This window comes from Lithobates pipiens, unplaced genomic scaffold (assembly GCF_037356315.1).
Source record: "Lithobates pipiens isolate NorthernLeopardFrog02 unplaced genomic scaffold, aLitPip1_a1.2 Scaffold_13, whole genome shotgun sequence".
Taxonomy (NCBI): domain Eukaryota; kingdom Metazoa; phylum Chordata; class Amphibia; order Anura; family Ranidae; genus Lithobates; species Lithobates pipiens.
The window spans coordinates 469,516,143-469,535,676 of record NW_027507718.1 but is presented as its reverse complement, the minus strand read 5'-3'; the positions used below and the strand labels follow the sequence as shown (position 1 = coordinate 469,535,676).

Genomic DNA, 19,534 nt, shown 5'->3' with positions numbered 1-19,534 from the left:
GCAGTGCAAATCACATCCGATCTCCGTAGCGATGCGAGTTCAGCCATACAGATAGTATGGCTGAATTCGCATTGCTCCCGCAGCAAACTCGCACGGGACCTTTTTTTGGTCCGCAACAGAATCGGATCGCATGGGTGTTCACACCACTGCGATATGCGGACGGATCTGGGGGTGTCATTAACATATCATTGACACTCCCAGCCATTCGCATAGGGCAGTGTGAACTGCCGGCGGGAGTAATGCAATGCGGGAAAACGCTGCGGATTCGCGGCGTTCCCGCATCGCTGTGGTGTGAACCCAGCCTGAAAGTGATACAGCGATCAGATCAACACCTATTTGTGTTTAATGTAGGAGTGGAATTACACCAAACATCCTAAACTTTATAATTTTTATGGCGACCATTTCTGTTATCTTTTCGTAATGGAACATTTTTCCATTGGGGATTAGTAAGGGCAGTGATTTGCATCCATTTGTGTTATTGTACATACCAGCGCTGTCACTCTTTGACAATTGCGTGGTCATGTTACAATGTACCAAATAACATTTTTATAATTTTTATTTTTCATAAGAATAGAGCTTTCTTTTGGTGGTGTTTACTCACTTCTGTTTTTATTTATTTTTTATTTTTTGCAAATGAAAAAAAGACCAAAAATGTAGAAAAAAAAAAAGTTTCATAGTTTGTTATAAAAATTTTAAAACCGGTAAATTTTCTCCTTCATTGATGTGGGCTGATGGGGCTGCGCTGATGAGGCTGTGCTGATAAGGTAGCACTGATGAGTTGCCCAGCACTGATGGGCACTGGTTGGTGGCTCTGGTGGGCATTGATAGGTGGCACTGGTAGGTGGCACTTGTATGCACCTGTAGGTGGCACTAGTAGGCACTGGCAGGTAGAACTGGAGGTCACTGCATAACAGCAGTGCATCTCCCTGTTTGGGACCGATGTGCCTCTGTCAGAAGCTGGTGATTGGCTTTTTTTACACCGATCTTTTGCTTACATCATGTGACCGACCCCTTACTACGATCTGTGATGAGCCGAGTCTCATTGACTCAGTGATCAGAGTGCGCCGCATGCGCCCCGCAGGGAGCGCACAGGCAGCTCATGCACGGGAGGATGTCTATTGACGGCCTCCCCGCAATTAAGGCCTGCGCTTTAGCCGTCCTTCAGCTATAGCGTGGGCAGGAGGTGGTTAAAATTGCATTTTGTTGCTCTTCCGCCTGAATGAAGGCATCGTTTTTGTTTTATCCAGTGTGCAACTTATAACATCCAAGTGAAAGATATAACCTCAACATGTCGGGGGGGGGGGGGGGTGGGGGGGAAACAAAAGCAAAATCACTGAGTTGGAAAAAATATCACCCACCTTATGTCAGTATTTTTGTTGCACCACCTCTCTACTAACTTTGCACATCTAGACCTTGCAATATTTGCCCACTCTTTGAAGAATTGTTTTAAGTTATATTTTGAGAGTTGCTGTTTGTGGACTGTAATCTTTAACTCATTACAGATTTTCAATGTGGTTTAAGTCTGGGCTCTGACTAGGCCATGCAAGGGCATTCACCTTTTTCTTCTTCAACCGCCATGTGGTAATTTTTGCTGTGTGCTTTGGATCATTGTCATATTGAAAGGTAAACCACCTTCCCATTGAAAACTTTCTGGCAGAGGGCAGCAGATTTTCCTGAAGAATTTGATGGTATTTTGCCCCATCCATTTTTCCTTCTATCCTGACAAGTGCTCCAGTCCCTGCTGCAGAGGACCACCCACATAACAGTATATTACCACCTCCATGCTTTACTGTAGGAATTGTGTTATTTGGATGGCGAGCGGTCCTGGATTTCTGACAGACATATCGTTTGGTGTTGAGGACAAATATTTCAATTTTAGTCTCATCAGACCATAACCCCTTTTTTCCAGGTGGCCTAATAATCTTCAAGGTGCATTTCATGACTACATGTGGTTTTTGTTTTGCAACCCACCCATGCAAGCCACATTTGTGGGAAATTTGTGATATTGTTGTCACATGCACACAATGACCACTTTTTGTCATAAATTTCTGTAACTGCTTCAGAGTTGGTGTAGGCTTCTTGGTAACCTCTCTGACCAGTTTCCTCTTGGCTCTTTCATCCAGCTTGGAGTGACTTCCTGATCCAGGGAGGGTTTGTGTTCTACCAAATACCTTCCACTTCTTAATAGATTTCACTGTGCTTTTAGGCATTGGTAAAGCCTTTGAATTTATTTTGTATCCATCTCTTGACTTGTGCGTGTCCACAACATTTATCCTGGAGATCTTTTGACAGTGCCTTGCCACCTATAGTTGATTGATGGCTTCAGTTGTACCATCAGGGACAGAAATGCTCCAGGAAGGCTCTTATCATGCTGAGCTAGTCTAAATGACCACAGCTGATCACAGTTGAAAGTCAAATGGCTTTGTGTGCAATTTAGAAAGTGATTAGCTACACCTGAATTTTTTTTTCCCCTGAAATGTTGGTGTTCTTTCTTTCACTTGGATGATTTTTTTTCTATACCCACTGTAGTGTTTCTTTCAAGAACATTCTAATATATTTGTGGCAAAGTTCCTCATAGGGTATACCAAGAAGGCAAACTTCTGGATAAAAGATATTAAAGAGGAAAGTAAGTTTAGAACTTGCTTCCAAAATCTAGATACCAGTCAGCATCAGGGTGGGGCAATTCAATCTGGGCAAGCAACCCACTGTACAAGGACGGGATGGGGTGAGATATGTTTGGGTACAATATACAATTGAATACATTTTTTTTTTTTTTTTTTTTAACCACTGGAGAAACTGAAAGGTGGGATAAGCTGACCTCCTCCCAGTCCTCGTCCTCCTCATCCTCAATCCTCCTCTTTAGTAGAGATCTTGTCACTGATGGTCAAGCAATTTGGTCACTTGGCTGGCATCAGAGGGAGCCCAGAACAGTCATTTCTGTAGACAAGACTAGTGTTTCAGTACATCTGTTATTTCGTTTACCGGCCTGGTTGTGAAAGGATAGATGAATATTTAAGTCTGCTTTGAAGGATTTTTTTCTCATCCAGTTGCAGTTCATTTTTGTTTTGTGTAAAGCCACCCTCATATGCTCAGTCAACTTATCAGCATTTCTCTTTTTTTTTCTTTTTTTTTTTACTAACGTCCCTTTCACACAAGTTTTCCAATCAGACGTGTCCGCTGACCCCCCGCTGCTATCTGATCCTGTCCACCAAATCCAGACAAATGGTGGCCCTATTTTCCATCTTTCTGGCGGATCGGATGAAAACAGATCAATCCCTCACTGAGCAAGCGGAGTCCGTCAAACGGACAAGCCCATGTGAAAGGACCCCAACTCCCACGCCTTTTATTTTTTATTTTATTTATTTTTTTATATTTGAACTGTTTTAGAATAAAGTTTGGACATAGTGGTTGTTTGGAAAGGCTTAAATCTGTTTACAGAGGCAGCTTTGGTAATAAGAAAAGTCTGTAGCAGGGTGGTAGTTTATAGAACAAAAAAAAATTACTTTTTTATTTTTTATTTACCGTATTTTTTTATTTTTTTAAGGGCTAAATCAGAGTCATTTGCTAAAATCCATGGGTCACAGCCGCCAGTCATCCGATAGCAGTGTGGATCGCTTTGTAACAAAGGAGGACGTGGTGGAGCCTGGCGACCTGGAGAACAAGGTAATACCATTTCTAAATAGCACAGCAGTATACCCCTCCTTTGTGAGAAACGGTCTGAGTGATGATGACTGATGATGCCACTGTTGAAATTTTACTGTGCTCTATCCAATTTAAAGCCATCTCGGATAAAAGGAGACATTGGACACTACACAGATGGAGATGCTGCTCCCCTTGTTCACTGTGTTCGTCTGTTATCTGCTTCCTTCCTGCTCACCGGACAGAAGGGTGGTAAGTCTTGTTACATGTATTGTCTTTGGAGCTTGAGAGGTTCAAATAGCTTGCAGATATTTGTAGGTTAGGGCTTTTATGGTGACTGTAAAACCAATGTCTGTAACACACCATGCTATGGGATAAAAAAAAAATTGCAATTTTTAACCCAAAATATAACATTTTTGCTAAACTTTGTAAACCGTTTTTGTATCTGCTTAAGTTTTTGTTTATCATGTGAAATTTATTTAGACGTGTAAGTGGATTTTTTTTCCCCCTATTCAGCTCTTGTACCAGACAGAGATGTGCGGGTGAGCGTGAAAGCACTGGCATTGAGCTGTGTTGGGGCAGCTATGGCCTTGTATCCTGAATCCTTCTTCAGCAAACTGTACAAACTGCAGACAGACACTGTGGATCCAATAGGTACCAGACCCTCTTTTTCAAATTGCTAATGTCCACACAGTTTTATGGTCTTCAGGAGAGAACTGGCCAAGGGATCAAGGATGAAACTGCCATTGACCACTGTTTCCTAATCCCCCTCATTTACTTTAGGTCTAACATTGAGGGCACCTTTAATTGTTTTACTTGCTTAGTCCATATATGGCATCAGTATGCTTGCCAAAGAGCTATAGTATAATTCTGGAATGGATACTATTCCCTGTCCCTAAACTATAAAAAGTCCACTCTGAAGTTGGCCTTGTGTGGATTCACATTCATATTTCTAAGTTAGGTTCTTAGATATTTCTTAGTTGGGTTCTTGGTGTGATGAGATGCTTTGAAGGGCAGAGGAGAGGTCTGGGGTCTAATTGACTCCAGATATTTCCATAAGGAGTAACTGTCACTGCCTACTGCTATCAGTATCAATATTTATAATCTCTGTGATAACAATAAGTTATCCAAAAAAAATGTATGTGACAGTGTAAAAATAATATAAAACCTTTATCTTAAAGCGCTCCTGTGAATGCACACGTTAGTCCCGCATGCATACAAACAGCATATGAGGAAAAAAAGCCACCATGTATTCAAACGTAAGCATCTCTCTGTCCTGAAAGTTTACACAAAAAAAAAAATTTCCCATGGAACTTTAACAGTAACGCTCAATAACAAATACAACAGTATTATATAAAAAGTAAAACATTTTTTAAAGTTAACAAAAAAACTTGCATAACATTTACATTTCCACATAGATATGGAATTTTTCACCAATGTACATTCTGAATACCAACATAATTAGTAGACCATTACTGAAGCTGTTATCTCTATGCATTTTAAGGGGCAACGCCCCCCCCCATCAGGCAACAACCAAAGTTGGTTTAACTTTAATAAAATTTCTACTTATAATATAGAAAACACTTCCCGCGCCAATAGGTCTTTCAAGGTGTGGATTAACAGATGTCAGATAATGTGGTGTGAAAGTTATATATGGTATCCCAAAACTAGGTGGATGCTGCATTCCTCAGATAATGTAATTCGAATGGAACTAAAAGAAATGGAAGGCGCATACACAGTTTACTACCAGAGATAATTTAATACTAAGAAATTTTTGTAAAAAAAAAGGTACTTACAAAATGCAAACTCTGAGTAAGGGGGTGCGCCCCTGAAACGCGTTAGCTGTACCCCGTGTTCTGTACACATCCATGCATTTATGGCCTTTTGTCAGTTGCGTTTTGTGAGTTTATCTCTGGTAATGCACTTGGTGTGCGCGCCTTCCATTTCTGTTTTTCTTCTACTTTTAACCGCTTCCCGACCGGCGCACGCTGATTTACGTCGGCACGAATGCCACGGGCAGGCATATTGGCGCACAGGTACGTCCAGTTTTAAATGCCGCCCTGCCATCGTGAGCGCGCCGGCGCGCTCACGTGCCGGTTGGGACCCCCGTGAGGCCGGTCGCGGGTTCCTCGGACTCGAACGCTGCAGGCATACCCGCGATCGTCTCACGGTGTGGCTGAATGACGAGATGCCGTTGTAAACAGTATCTCCCCGTTCTGCCTAGCAACAAGTGACGCTGATCTCTGCTCCATGTGATTGGAGCAGAGATCAGTGTTTACTAAAACAAAGCCCAGCCCCCCACAGTTAGTAACATACCCCTAGGAACACTTAACCCCTACACTGCCACCCACTGGTTAACCCCTTCACTGCCAGTGTCATTTACACAGGCATCAGTGCATTTGTATAGCAGTGATTGCTGTATAAATCACAATGGTCCCACAAATGTCCGATATGTCCGCCATAATGTCGTAGTCGCAATAAAAATCGCTGATCGCCGCCATTACCAGTAAAAAAAAAAATTATTAATAAAAAATGCCATAAAACTATCCCCTATTTTGTAAACGCTATAACTTTTGCACAAACCAATCAATCGCTTATTGCAATTTTTTTTTAATTTTTTTTTTTACCAAAAATATGTAGAATATGTATCGGCCTAAACTGAGGGAAAAATATTTTTTTATATATTTTTGGGGGATATTTATTATAACAAAAAGTAAAAAATAATGCGTTTTCTTTTTTTAAATTGTCGCTCTATTTTTGTTTATAGCGCAAAAAATAAAAACCGCAGGGGTGATCAAATACCACCAAAACAAAGCTCTATTTGTGGGAAAAAAAGGACATCAATTTTGTTTGGGAGCCACGTCGCACGACCGCACAATTGCCAGTTAAAGCGACGCAGTGCCGAATCGCAAAAAGTGGTCTGGTCTTAAGCCAGCAAAGTGGTCCGGTCGGAAAGTGGTTAATATAATGCTGTTGTATTTGTTAATGAGCACCACTCTGTTAAAGTCCCATGGGAAGTGTTTTTTTTCTTTCCATGCAAACACCAATCGCCCCATACATGAGGTATCACCGTGATTGTGAGATCGAGGGCACTAATGCTAGCACCAGATCTTCATGTGTTTAATCTAAAGTAGTAACGTGAAAAGGCTTTTGATGTGTTGCCAATGGATAGAAAAATGTATGTTTATCGCCAGTGCACAGGCGTGTTTGAAGCGCAATGTTATTTATTTACTCAGTGTCACACCATCTTTTAAACTGTATCAAACAATGGGGTATTATGTTGTGTTTTTGTGCGTTAAAATTCAAGAAATATTTTTCCCCCAAAAAATTGCGTTGAAAATTGAGATGAAAAATTGCAACTCACACCAATTTATTCTCTAGGGCCTCTGCTTAAAAAACAAACAAATAAAAAAAAAAAAAAAATATATATATATATATATATATATATATATATATATATATATATATATATATATATATATATATATATATATATATATATATATATAATATATATATTATAATTTTATGTAGCACTGTAGATACAACTACTTTCATTGACATGTGAAGTCTAAGTTCACACTTCCGTGACTTGTCATGCGACTTGAGTTCAAAGTCGCGCCTCATTAATGGCAATAGCCCCATTCTAATTGGTGCGACTCAAGTCACTCCTACTTAGAAAAAGGTTCCTGCACTGCTTTTGGTATGACTTGCATTGACCTCTGTTGAAGAAGTCGTATGCAAACCGTGCAGGGATCTCAGATTCAAAGTCGCGGCAGTGTGAACAAGGGCATGACATGAGTATAAAGAAGTCACTTTTGTTTTGTTGTATTTCTCCTTTTAAACATGGCCTTAGAATGCTGCATTACAAACCACCCATGAACCTTTGCTATCTGCTGCCCGTGCTATCTTTATTAAGCGCTATCAAATATTCATAACCAGTACAGTTTTATCTTCTGTAGAATTACTTCAATATGCGGTGTCTATTATTTTTTCTTATGTTTATGTATTTCCATTGCAGATGTGCAATATGTTTCAGACATCCTAAATTACATCAGTCATGGGGACCCACAGGTCAGGGGGGCCACATCTATTCTCTGTGGCACGATCGTCTATTCCATCCTCCACAAGTCCCGATACGATGCTGAGCACTGGCTGGCCATTGTTAAAAGCTCTTCTGGTAACTTACTCCTTTAGATCAAATTTTTTTTATTGTTTTGGAGACCCTGTTGCTAGACCATTAACTTCAACAACAATCTTCCCATAAGATTATACAGTGCACCCGATAATTATTCACAGTGCTTCACCATATTTTTTTCTGTTACAGCCTTATTCCAAAATGGATTAAATTAATAATTTTCCTCAAAATGATACAAACAATACCCCATAATGACAACATGAAAAAAGTTTGAGATCTTTGCAAATTTCTTAAAAAAAAAATAAAAATAAAAATCACATGTACATAAGTCTTCGCAGCATTTGCCTGACAATCAAAATTGAGCTCAGGTACATCCTGTTTCCACTGATCATCCTTGAGATGTTTCTACAACTTGATTGGAGTCCACCTGTAGTAAATTCAGTTGATTGGACATGATTTGAAAAGGCGCACACCTGTCTATATAAGGCCCCACCAGTTAACCATGCATGTCAGAGCACAAACCAAGCCATGAAGTGCAAGGAATTGTCTGTAGACATCCGAGACCGGATTTTATCAAGGCACAGATGTGGGGAAGGGTACAGAAAATCTTCTGCAGCTGTGAAGGTCCCAATGAGCACAGTGCCCTCCATCATCAGTAAATAGATGTTTGGAAACCATCAGAACTCTTCCTAAGGTGTACTGCCCGGCCAAACTGAGCGATGGTGGGAGAAGGGCCTTAGTCAGGGAGGTGACCCAGAACCCCACAGTCACTGACAGAGCTCCAGCATTTTTCCGTGAAGAGAGGAAAACCTTCCAGAACAACAATCATCTCTGCAGCACTCCACCAATCAGGCCTTTATGGTAGGGTGGCCAGATGAAAGCCACTCCTCAGTAAAAGGCATATGGCAACCCGTCTGGAGTTTGCCAAAAGGCCATCAGTAACAAACAAAATGGACCCTGGCCACACCTATTACTGGCCTTCACAGCAAGGAGCACATGGAAGTGCAATGCATGAAAGACAAAACAAGAGAAATTCCCAGCTCAACTCCCCAATCTGCTTACCGACCAAATTACCTGTTTTAACAGTATACGTTAAAAGCGGGTTTAGTTATAAGCTGTAAGGCCATTTCACAGCACCCTGTATTAATGTTAACTCCTGTAAATTTGTGAGCGTCTCCAAAGTGCATTCTAATGGATAGTTAGGGGACAGGTGGGCCTGGAGGTAGCCCAATCCATCTTAAAGGCGCAGGGGCACGCTAGACACATGGCACATTGGCAGCAAAGGTGTCCAGTATGTCCCCTCACTAAAATTACATCATAAATAAAATGTCCCCACCTATAACTGGCCTTCACAGCAAGGAGCACATGGAAGGGCATTTTGTTGGTTACGGAGGTAATTTTGGTGGTATTTGCCTGTAAAAGCCTCCCTTGTGTAGACCCCCGTTTCTCAACCCTTTTTCAGTCAAGGCACCCTTTAAAATTATGGACAATCTCAAGGCACCACATTCTAAAATGTAAAAAAATATTCTACTAGTTTTACATAATGCGGCAGCATTGACGCATGTAGGACACCCACCATTAGAGGTGATTTATTCTTACAAAGCAAATACACTTTTGCACACTGGTACTGACTAGTATTCCAATGTTTCTCTTCTCCCTCAGTTTCCCTCCATCGCTCAGCTAATGTAACCCTAGTGTTGACCGTGAGGGCCAGCGGAGGGTCAAACAAAGATGCTGCATAAGCGATCATCACCCTTCTTATCAACACTGATGACATCATTGGTTGTTAGGATGCCAGTGGCTGGACGTTTGTAATAGTGCACAATAAAAACCTGTGACTTTGTTTAACTAAAAGGCAGGCTTGATCCACCTGCTGGCTTGTATACATTTTTGATCAAAAATCTAACCCCTAAAGAAACCTCAAGGCACCCCAGTTAACAAAAAGGCTGGTGTAGAAATCCAAAAGTTCTGAGACTGCTGCTGTGCACCACCATCTTGGATGTGATCTTAGCAGCTCCAGTAGACTTGGAGCTGTCACACAACTTACACTCTATAAAAATCACCTTGCATCTCCTCTGATACTATATAAAAGGTAATCTAGGAAGGTAATGGGAGGTAACGCTCTGAGAAGCAGAAAGATCTAGGATATGCAAGGGAAATAAGCTCTTCTTGAATAGTCAATTTTCTTCCCATTGCAATTAAATAAAAAGTTAATTATGGGGGGAAAAAAGACAAGTAAAGTAAACATTAAAAAAAAAAAAAAAAAAAAAAAATAGTGTGCTTTTGTAGTCCAGTTTTTTTTAATTTGGAGACATGTATTCAGATGTTAATGATAAAAATCTAGGGTGCTTCTTTTTTTTTTTTTTTTTTTCTTTCAGGGAATAGTTTTTCACTGGAAAATTGCATTCCTTTGTTGCAAAAATGTCTCAAAGATGAATCTTCTGTGACTTGCAAGCTGACATGTATGGCAGTCAGGGTAAGTGTGTCCTGTGTGTTCAAACAAAGCAAATATGCCACTACCGAGTCTGCTGTGAGCTGCATTTTGTATTTCTGGCAGATAGTCAAGCTGAGCTGATCTTGTTGTTTACTCCCCAGGCAAATATAAGTGTATAAAATGGCAGTGGGGGAAGTCTGACACTGTGGGCAGGGTCAGAAATACAGCACAGAAAAGAATCCTAATGAGAGAGAGAGCGGGTAAAATTAAAAATTGTTACTGGCTGGGAAATTTTAACAAGGTGATCTTTTAGCGATACATGATACATTGGCTGCAACCCATTTCTCTCAAGGCTTCAAACCAACCTTTCTCAACCATTGTTCTATGGGAACTCTGGGGTTCCTCCAAAGCAGGGTTTCTCAACTTGGGTTCTTCCTTGATCTACCAGTCAATCTCAGGCAGTTGATGGATAGCTCACATCACTGCTACTGACACATGCAGAGCTGGGCAGAGAAGTGGCTGTGATCTGCCATTCCCTACTGGCTCCTCCTCCCCTCCTGTCCATCCCATGTGCAGAGGGCCCTGATGCGTGCCCTGTATGGCCGATGGCCAGCTTAAAGTGTTACTAAATCCACAACAGTAAAATAAGTCTGTATATGCAGTAAAGCATGCATGTTATACTCACTGTGGAACCTAAGGGGTTAATCCTCTGCATTGTGTTAAAAAAAAAAAGGCTATTTGATCCTGTCGTCTCCGACCCTCCCCTTCTTTTACAGTCCCCAGTCTATCTGCTGCTAGAAGAGAGCCTTTGGGTCACTCTGCACATGCTCAGTTTGGTGTCTATTGCTAGAGAGGTTTTTTTTTTTCTTGGGAGAGTACATGTGGTCAGCACTGTCCAGACAGGGTCAGGGGTCCAGCAGCCTCATAGGACAATAAGGGGAAAATTAAAACTCCTCTTACAAGCTTTTAACCAGTGCTCGGCCTAACACTGATAGAAGTCACAAGAGTGTTAAATACTTCTTCTCATAAACAGTATATAGCAGTTTATATTTACTTAAATACATTATTACACTTCTGTGTACTGTGGGAGACCAGATATAGTGAATGCAGGGTCCTGAGTTTAGTAACACTTTAAGACCACCTCTTATTGTGCAATATTAAAAACACCTTTATTGTTGCAAACTAAAAATATAATCACATAAGACAGATTGTAAAAGGTATATCAGGGAGTGTGTCTAGGTTCGCTGGACTACAGAACTCCATAACCTCATCTCCGCAACTTGTGGTTCTAACCCCTGAGCACTCTATCCACATCTAAAAAAAAGTTTGCCTTTAGGCTGGGTTCACACCGCTGCGGGTGGGAGACCCGGATGTGATTCGCACCGCACTGCAGTGCAAATCACATCCGATCTGTCTGTGCGATGCGAGTTCAGCCATACAGATAGTATGGCTGAATTCGCATCGCACCCGCCGCAAACTCGCACAGGACCCTTTTTTTGGTCCGCAGCAGAATCGGATTGCATGGGTGTTCACACCATGCGATCCGATTCCTGTCCAAGTTTGCAGATCGCACTGCGATATGCGGACTGGTCTGGGGGTGTCATTAAGATTTAATTGACACTCCCAGCAGTCCGCATAGGGCAGTGTGAACTGCCGGCGGGAGGCATGCGATGCGGGAAAACGCCGCGGATTCGCGGCGTTCCCGCATCGCTATGGTGTGAACCTAGCCTTAGTTTTACTTTAAGTCAAACTATTGTTTTGCATCGGCAAAGCACATGTTTATTAAAAAAATAGGTTTTAACACAAAGTTCTCTCCCTCTGTCCTTGTTTTGCCTTTGCTAGTGTTACTTAAAGCAGAGCTCCGTCTGAAAAAAAAAGAAACTAAAACTCGGCACCTACAAATGCTCTAATCCCCAACCACAACCTTTCCTATGAGGATTGGGAGTAGGCCTGCTCCTCAGATTATCATTAATAACAAATGAAAGTGCATCTAAAGTCACGTTGTGCCTTTACTGGTATCCCCTCAGGCTTAAATGATTAACTACAATAAATGACAAGGCTAAATACTGTGTTTTTATCCCGCAGCTATGCGATCACTTGATCCCCGTCACTTTCTCCGATCTAAGCACAGCAGTGGGAGGGGCTGAGATTCTCTCTGACATCAGCAAGCCAGCAGGAGGGGGGGGGGGGGGGAGATCACGTGACCGCACAGCTGTGGAATGAAAACTGGTATTTTAGCCTTGTCATTTTAAACAAAAATGCTATAGTTAATAATTTTTTAGAGGACTTCCAGCCTGGGGGGAAAAAAAATTGTCAGCAGGTACAAATACTGTGGCTGCTGACTTTTAATATAAGGACACTTACCTGTCCAAGGATCCCCCGATGTCGGCACCCCAAGCTGAATCGTCCATCTGCTTCGGGTGCAGGCATAAAACCAGGTAACTGCTCCTTCTCTTCCCCCCCAAAAAGTGTCAAACCTGGCAGCGGTGGAGGGGGGCAGGGTGTGAACAAGCGGAGCTTCCCCTTTTGGGTGGAGCTCCGCTTTAAAGATACTGTGTGCTGCCTTTTTTTTTTTTTTTTTTTTTTATATCATGCTTTTGTTTTTCCAGCATTGCATATCCAGTTTATTGTGTAGCACATACAGTGAACACGGGTTACAGCTGATGATCGATCTGCTTACTTTGAAGAACAGCTCTTACTGGCTTGTCAGGACAGAACTGCTGGAGACTCTGGCAGAGATTGATTTTAGGTAAGTTCTTCTCTATGAGAGAATTGTGATTATTTAACTTTTGTAGAGAAGGGGGTTGCTGGTGTGTGTATGTATGTATGTATATCTCCTATACTCTCACACAATATTATATTTATTATCGCTGAGAGTGCTAATCCGGAGCCAGTAGGCTGCTCTTTTTCCGGCATGCTCATCTTGGACCGGCTGACATGCACACGGCTTGAATGTCGGCTGTTTTTTCTTATTGAACTGGCTGATGTTTCCTGATATTCGGCCCATATATACTAGGCATATCCACGCCTCAAAGTAGATTATTGTTATTATTATTCAGGATTTATATAGAGCCAGCAATTTACGCAGCGCTTTACAGTATAAAAAGGAGACAATACAGTTACAATACAATAAAATACAAGAGGATTGAGAGGGCCCTGCTCAGAAGAGCTTACAATCTAATAGGGTGGGGCAAGTGGTACAAAAGGTTAGAATTGTGGGGAATGAGCTGATGGAAGTGGTAGGAGATTAGTTGGAGACATGAAGAGATGAGTTTTCAGGGATCGCCTGAAGGTAGCAAGAGTAGAGTATAGCCAGCCCAGTGGAGGTAGTGAGTTCCAGAGGATGGGAGAGGCTCTGGAGAAATCCTGGAGACTAGCATGGGAGGAGGAGACAAGAGTTTTAGAGTAGGAGGTCTTAAGAAGAGCGGAGGGGGCGATTTTGGTGATATTTGGAGACAAGATTGGTGATGTAGCTTGGGGCAGAGTTGTGAATGGCTTTGTATGTTGTGGTTAGTATTTTGAATTTAATTCGCTGGTGATTGGGAGCCAGTGTAGGGATTGGAGGAGAGGGTTGGCAGACACTGAGTGGTTGGTAAGGTGGATAAGTCTGGCAGCAACATTCATGATAGACTGAAGAGGGGACAGCCTATGGAGAGGCAGGCCAATTAGAAGGGAGTTGCAATAGTCAAGGCGATAGATAACAAGGGAGTGAATGAGGAGCTTGGTGGTTTCATTTGTTAAAAAGGGGCGAATGTTAGAGATGTTACAGAGGTGAATTTTACAAACTTTTGACAATGATTGGACTTGGGGCTTAAATGACAAATCAGAGTCTAGGATTACACCGTGTACCCTGGCACGAGGGGAGGGCCTGATGGTTGCATTGTTGAATTTGATGGAAAAGTCATGGAGGGGGTTATGTGCAGGGGGGAATAATGGCTCAGTTTTAGAGAGATTTAGTTTAAAGAAGTGGTGTGACATCCATGCTGATATGTCAGTTAGCAAGTTAGTAATGCGAGAGGAGACTGATGGAGTGAGGTGAGGAGTAGACAGATTTGGGTGTCATCAGCGTGTAAGTGGTATTGGAAGCCGTGGGCAGTTATCAAGTGACCAAGGGAGGAGGTGTAGATAGAAAAGAGGAGGGGTCCAAGAACAGAGCCTTGGGGGACCCCCATAGAAAGAGGCAATGGAGAGGAGGACATATTGTAGGTGACACTGAAGAAGCGCTGTGATAGCTAGGCAGAGAACCAGGATAGAGCAGAATCTCGGAGGCCAAGAGAAGGTAGTTTATTGAGGAGGAGCGGGTGGTCAACAATATCAAAGGCAGCAGAGTGGTCAAGAAGTAGGAGAATAGAGTACTGGCTGTTGGGTTTTAGCAGTTAGTAGATCGTTGGTGAGTTTTAGTAAGGCAGTTTCCATGGAGTGCTGCGAGCGAAAGCCAGACTGTAATGGGTTAAGGAGGTTATTTTCACTGAGGTAGGAGCTAAGATGGTTGTAGGCTAAGCATTCTAGAAGTTTAGAGGTGAATGGGAGCAATGAGATAGGTCTTAAGTTGTTCAGGTTGGTGGGGTCCAGTGAGGGTTTTTTAAGTATGGGGGTGATCTGCGCATGTTTTAGAGGGGAGGGGAAGGTGCCACTTGAGAGGAAGAGATTGAAGATGTGAGTGAGGGAGCATAGGATAGAATTAGAGGGTGACCTTAATAGTTGTGAGGGAACAGGATCCAAGGGACAATTGGGCTTCTGAGACGTTTTGTAATCTCTTCAATAGTAGCCAATTCAAGAGTAGAGTGTTGAATGTGCTATTAGGCCCGGTATATTGGGTGGCGAAGATGTACGCACAGTGTAGGTGTCCTCACGAATTGCGTTAATCTGGTCTTTGAAGTAATTGGCAATCTCTTGGGCATTTAGTGAGTTAGTGGGTAGAGGGGGTGGGGGACGAAGCAGAGAGTTAAAGCGGTAGTAAACCCGCATTTTTTTTTTTTTTTTTTTTAAACCTGCAAAGCAAAAGGCATAATGAGCTAGTATGCACCGCATACTAGCTCATTATGAAATACTTACCTTAGAACGAGGCCCCGACATCTCGCCCGATCCACGCCGAGGAAGCCGACATGCTCCCTCGGCGTCTCTTCCGGGTATCGCGGCTCCGGCGCTGTGAGTGGCCGGAGCCGCGATATCGTCACTCCCGCGCATGCGCGCGGGAGATTTAAATCCGGCCGGACGAGCGCTGCCGGATTTTCGCGGAGAGAACCCCCTTGTGCGCATGCGCCGCTGCAGTCAGCGGCGCATACCGAGGGGAATATCTCCTAAACCGTACAGGTTTAGGAGATATTTTTTTTTCCTACAGGTAAGCCTTATTATAGGCTTTCCTGTAGGTAAAAGTTAAAAAAGTGGGTTTACTTCCACTTTAAAGGTTGAGAAGAGCCTACGGGGACTGGGTGACAAAGTATTAATAAGAGAAACAAAGTAGGCTTGTTTTGTAGCATGGAGGCAGAAATTGTATTTTAGAAGGGCAGATTTATATATGGTGAAGTCTTGCAGACATTTGGTTTTGCGCCACAGTCGTTCAAGAGCACGGAAGTGTCTCTTGAGATTTCTAGTGTTGTCAGTTTGCCAGGGATGTAACGGTCGGGGCCTGATTCTGTGTGTGGTTAGGGGAGCAAGTGTATCTAGTGATGATGAGAGTGAACTGTTGTAGACAGAGGTGGCAAGGTCAGGACAGTGGAGAGATTATGTCTTATAGGTGGTCAGTAGCAGAATAGAGAAGAGAAAGGTTAAGGTGGCGAAGATTCCTACAAGTAATTGTTAGCTGCTTGGAGGGATGGGTGGTTGCAGGCAAGGGTACAGTTAAACTAATGTGGTTGTGATCAGAGAGTGGAAAGGGGGTGTTTTGTGAGGTTGCCAGGGTTGCAGAGATGGGAGAATACAAGGTCAAGGGTATTACCATTGGAGTGCGTGGAAGTATGTTTCCATTGGGTTAGGTCAAAAGATGAGGTTAAGTCGAGAAGTTTAGCTGTAGTTGGGTTGTTAATGTTGACAGGAATGTTAAAGTCACCAAGAATGATCGTGGGTATTTCATAGGAAGAAAGTAGAGTAGCCAGGCAGCAAAGTCATCAAGATAATTTCCTCTACATCAATTCTCCTTTAAGCACTTCCCTCTCAAAAACAACACTTTCTTGGGCATTTATCTAGCATTCATTAAGCTTTTTTACAAAAAACACTTCATAAATGTTATAGGAGCGTTAATTCATTATTCATAATCCACATACGTGTGAACCAGCCCCTTAGTTTGCTGCATTGCACCTTTCATCTTGTACATTGGCCTTGTGTACTGCACATACTGTATACAGGAATGCACAGATGCATATTGTTTTCTTTAACCACTTCAATACAGGGCTCTTATACCCCCTTCCTCCCTAGACCAATTTTCAGCTGTTAGTGCTCTTTGACGAATACTCAGTCATGCTACTCTGTACCCAAACTCATTTTTTTTTTAATCCTTTTTGCTCACACAAATAGAGCTGTCTTGTGGTGCTATTTAATCACCAAAGTGTTTTTTTATTTTTTGCGATATAAGTAAACAAAAACATTTTTTTTTTTTTTTTATTCTTTTTAGTTTGTTACACAATTTTTCAAATAAGTAATTTTTGTCAATTTTGGGCAAAATTTATACAGCTATACCTCTTAGGTAAAAATAACCCAAATCGATGTATATTTGGTCTGCGTGAAAGTTTTATATAGTCTACAAGCCATGGTGCAAATCATTAAAAATTGATCACACCTGGTGTACTGAGAGCCCTGAAATGTCAGGACAGAATACCCCCCCCCCCCCCCCCCCCAAATGACCCCTTTTGGAAAGTAGGCAGTCCAATGTATTTAGTAAGAGGCATGGGGAGTTTTTTTGAAGTTGTAATTTTTTCCCACAATTCTTGGGGAAAATAAAGATATGTTATTTATTTTTTACATAAAATTGTCAGAAGTTATTTGTTGCGTACAGCATAATCATACTTCTAATTACACCCTAAAATACATTCTGCTACTCATCCTGAGTATGACATATCACATGTTAGACTTTTTCACAGCCTGGCCACATACAGAGGCCCAACGTGCAGAGAGCACATCAAGCGTTCTAAGAGCAAAGATTGCACATCATTTCATGACGACCTATCACTCACACCTTTGAAGGTCCTGGAGCAACAGGACAGTGGAGTGACACACAGAATTACCCTATTTTTGAAAGCGAACACCCCAACGTATAACCTATGAGGCATTATAAGTCTTTGGAACATGTAATTTGTTTTCCACAAGTTTTTGGAAAATGTGCAGAGGTAATGAAAACGTATTTTCTTTTCTTACATTAGGGGACATGGAGCCATAGTACTTACTATGTGGGTTATAGGGCCACTGATAAGTGATGGATACTGGCACGCCCTGAAGCAAGAAGTGTACTCCCTATATAACCCCTCCCACTACTGGGAGTCCTCAGTTTTTTCGCCAGTGTCTAATGTGTTGGTCACGAGTGAAGTTGTGCTGTGCTGAGCTCCACTGGAAGCTTCCCTGCTGGGCCTAGCCATGCTGACTGGACCTTTTCTGATGTCCTTTCATGGGCTAAAGGAATGGTACCCGGGCCTCATGTCCGAAGAAATTAGGTTTTGCTTGCGAATGCTTCTCTTTTTAGAGAGCTGGAGCCTGGGATCCAGTACTTTTTTGGTAGTAAGGCCATAAAGTTTTTACTGGCAGGAGGCTGTTGCAGTTCCAGGATTGTGGGTAACCTGAGGTTCCTCTGTTCCTGAAGGTTTCGCAGCCCACCGTGAAGGGTGAAGATTGGGTTCATCTCAGATAACCCTGCTGCGAAGAAAGATAAGGGAGATTTTCTTAAGAATTTCTCCTTTTGTGTATAATGTTGTCATGCCTATGTGTCACCACTGGGGGCTGTATTGAGTGTTCACCACCTGATGCTGGAAACAGCACTGTATCACAAGCCTTCATTTCTCCTCTCCTTCGGCCACAAGCAGATCCTCTGGTAAGAAGGGGGTCTGGTTCTCCTCCTGCGCCCCCAATGTTGTTTTTTTTTCCCCTTCAGAGACTTATACGCCAAAAGCATTCTTTAAAAAAAAAAAGACAGACCGCGCGGCCTCTCGTGGTAGATTTACCCCTGCCGCCGTGTCAGCTGTTTGTGCGGGAAGACTTTCTTTTGAAAGAAAAGGGGGGCGTAAGTAGCAAGGGGTCATGGCTAGCGGCGCCAGACGCCGGCCACACGTGGAGGAAGTTATTAAAGCACTGTATGTGTGTAGCTGCTGCTGGCTGTGGAGGGACAGCGCAGGAAGATGGCTTGTTTCAGGTTGGTGACGCAGGCCTTCCCTTTGACACATTATACTTTACCAGGCTAGGGATTAATAGCAGCTTGGACTATAGCCTATAAGTATACATTCTTTTGCTGGTAGTGCCTCTGATTTGTGCTTCAGGCTATGAGTGGTAATGGGACCAGGAACTCCTCTAAGGGTTCAAAAGGGTTAATGGTTTCACAACAAACTAAATCCATTTCCAAAAGAATGTCATCCTCCTCTGAGAGAGATGCGGCTGGTCAGATTGAGCCATCAGGGGAAACTGTTGTTGCAGCTGCGCTAGACACTTCAGTCCCTCTATATATAACACAAGATATTTTTTTTCTTCTACCATTTGTAATTTGGAAATGAGATTGATTCTATGATATCTCTCCTTAGTGGGGCCAAACAAAGCAGATTCCCATCTAGTGTTCAGGACCCTCTTATTGAGGTACAGGCGGCTGGGGATCATTTAAATCTTCCCAAAGATTTGGTAGATACTTATTTATTCTCTTCAGAGGATCCTAATATACGAGTAGCATCACAAGACAGGTTGCTTGTGCACTCCCTTACTAAATTGGTTCGTTCAACCTTTTTGCTGCCTGCAGTGCAGACTCTTGAGGAACCCAGCTCTAATTTGTTATCATTAGAACCTCCCCCATCAGGGGATGCTTTTCCTATTCATGCATGGTTAAAAAAACATATGTATTCTGAATGGGAACATCCGGATAAATAATATTCTCCTCCTAAGAAATGATCCAGACTTCATCCTATAGAAGGATTTCTATTAAAAAAATGGGGGGGGGGTTCCAGCAATTGATGCTGCAATCGCCTCAGTGAACAAGAATCTCACATGTCCGGTGGATAATGTGCTGATGTTAAAGGATCCAACAGATAAAAAGTTGGAACTTCTTTCTAAAAGCAATATGTCTTTAGCAAGTTCAGTAGCGCAGCCGGTTCTATTGCAATTGGTGTATCCCAGTCCATTAACCACTTGCCGACCAG

General features: G+C 42.4%; 1 protein-coding gene across 2 annotated transcripts in view; it reads left to right on the top strand.

The window, feature by feature from the left end:
- HTT (huntingtin) overlaps positions 1-19,534 on the top strand; it is a 275,564-nt gene that overhangs the window by 99,144 nt on the left and 156,886 nt on the right. For both annotated transcript variants that reach the window (XM_077477874.1, XM_077477875.1), the window contains 6 exons: positions 3,545-3,663; positions 3,780-3,891; positions 4,156-4,293; positions 7,661-7,819; positions 10,156-10,253; positions 12,821-12,960. In XM_077477874.1, coding sequence (XP_077334000.1) covers positions 3,545-3,663; positions 3,780-3,891; positions 4,156-4,293; positions 7,661-7,819; positions 10,156-10,253; positions 12,821-12,960 — 766 coding nt within the window. The remainder of the gene's footprint in view (positions 1-3,544; positions 3,664-3,779; positions 3,892-4,155; positions 4,294-7,660; positions 7,820-10,155; positions 10,254-12,820; positions 12,961-19,534) is intronic.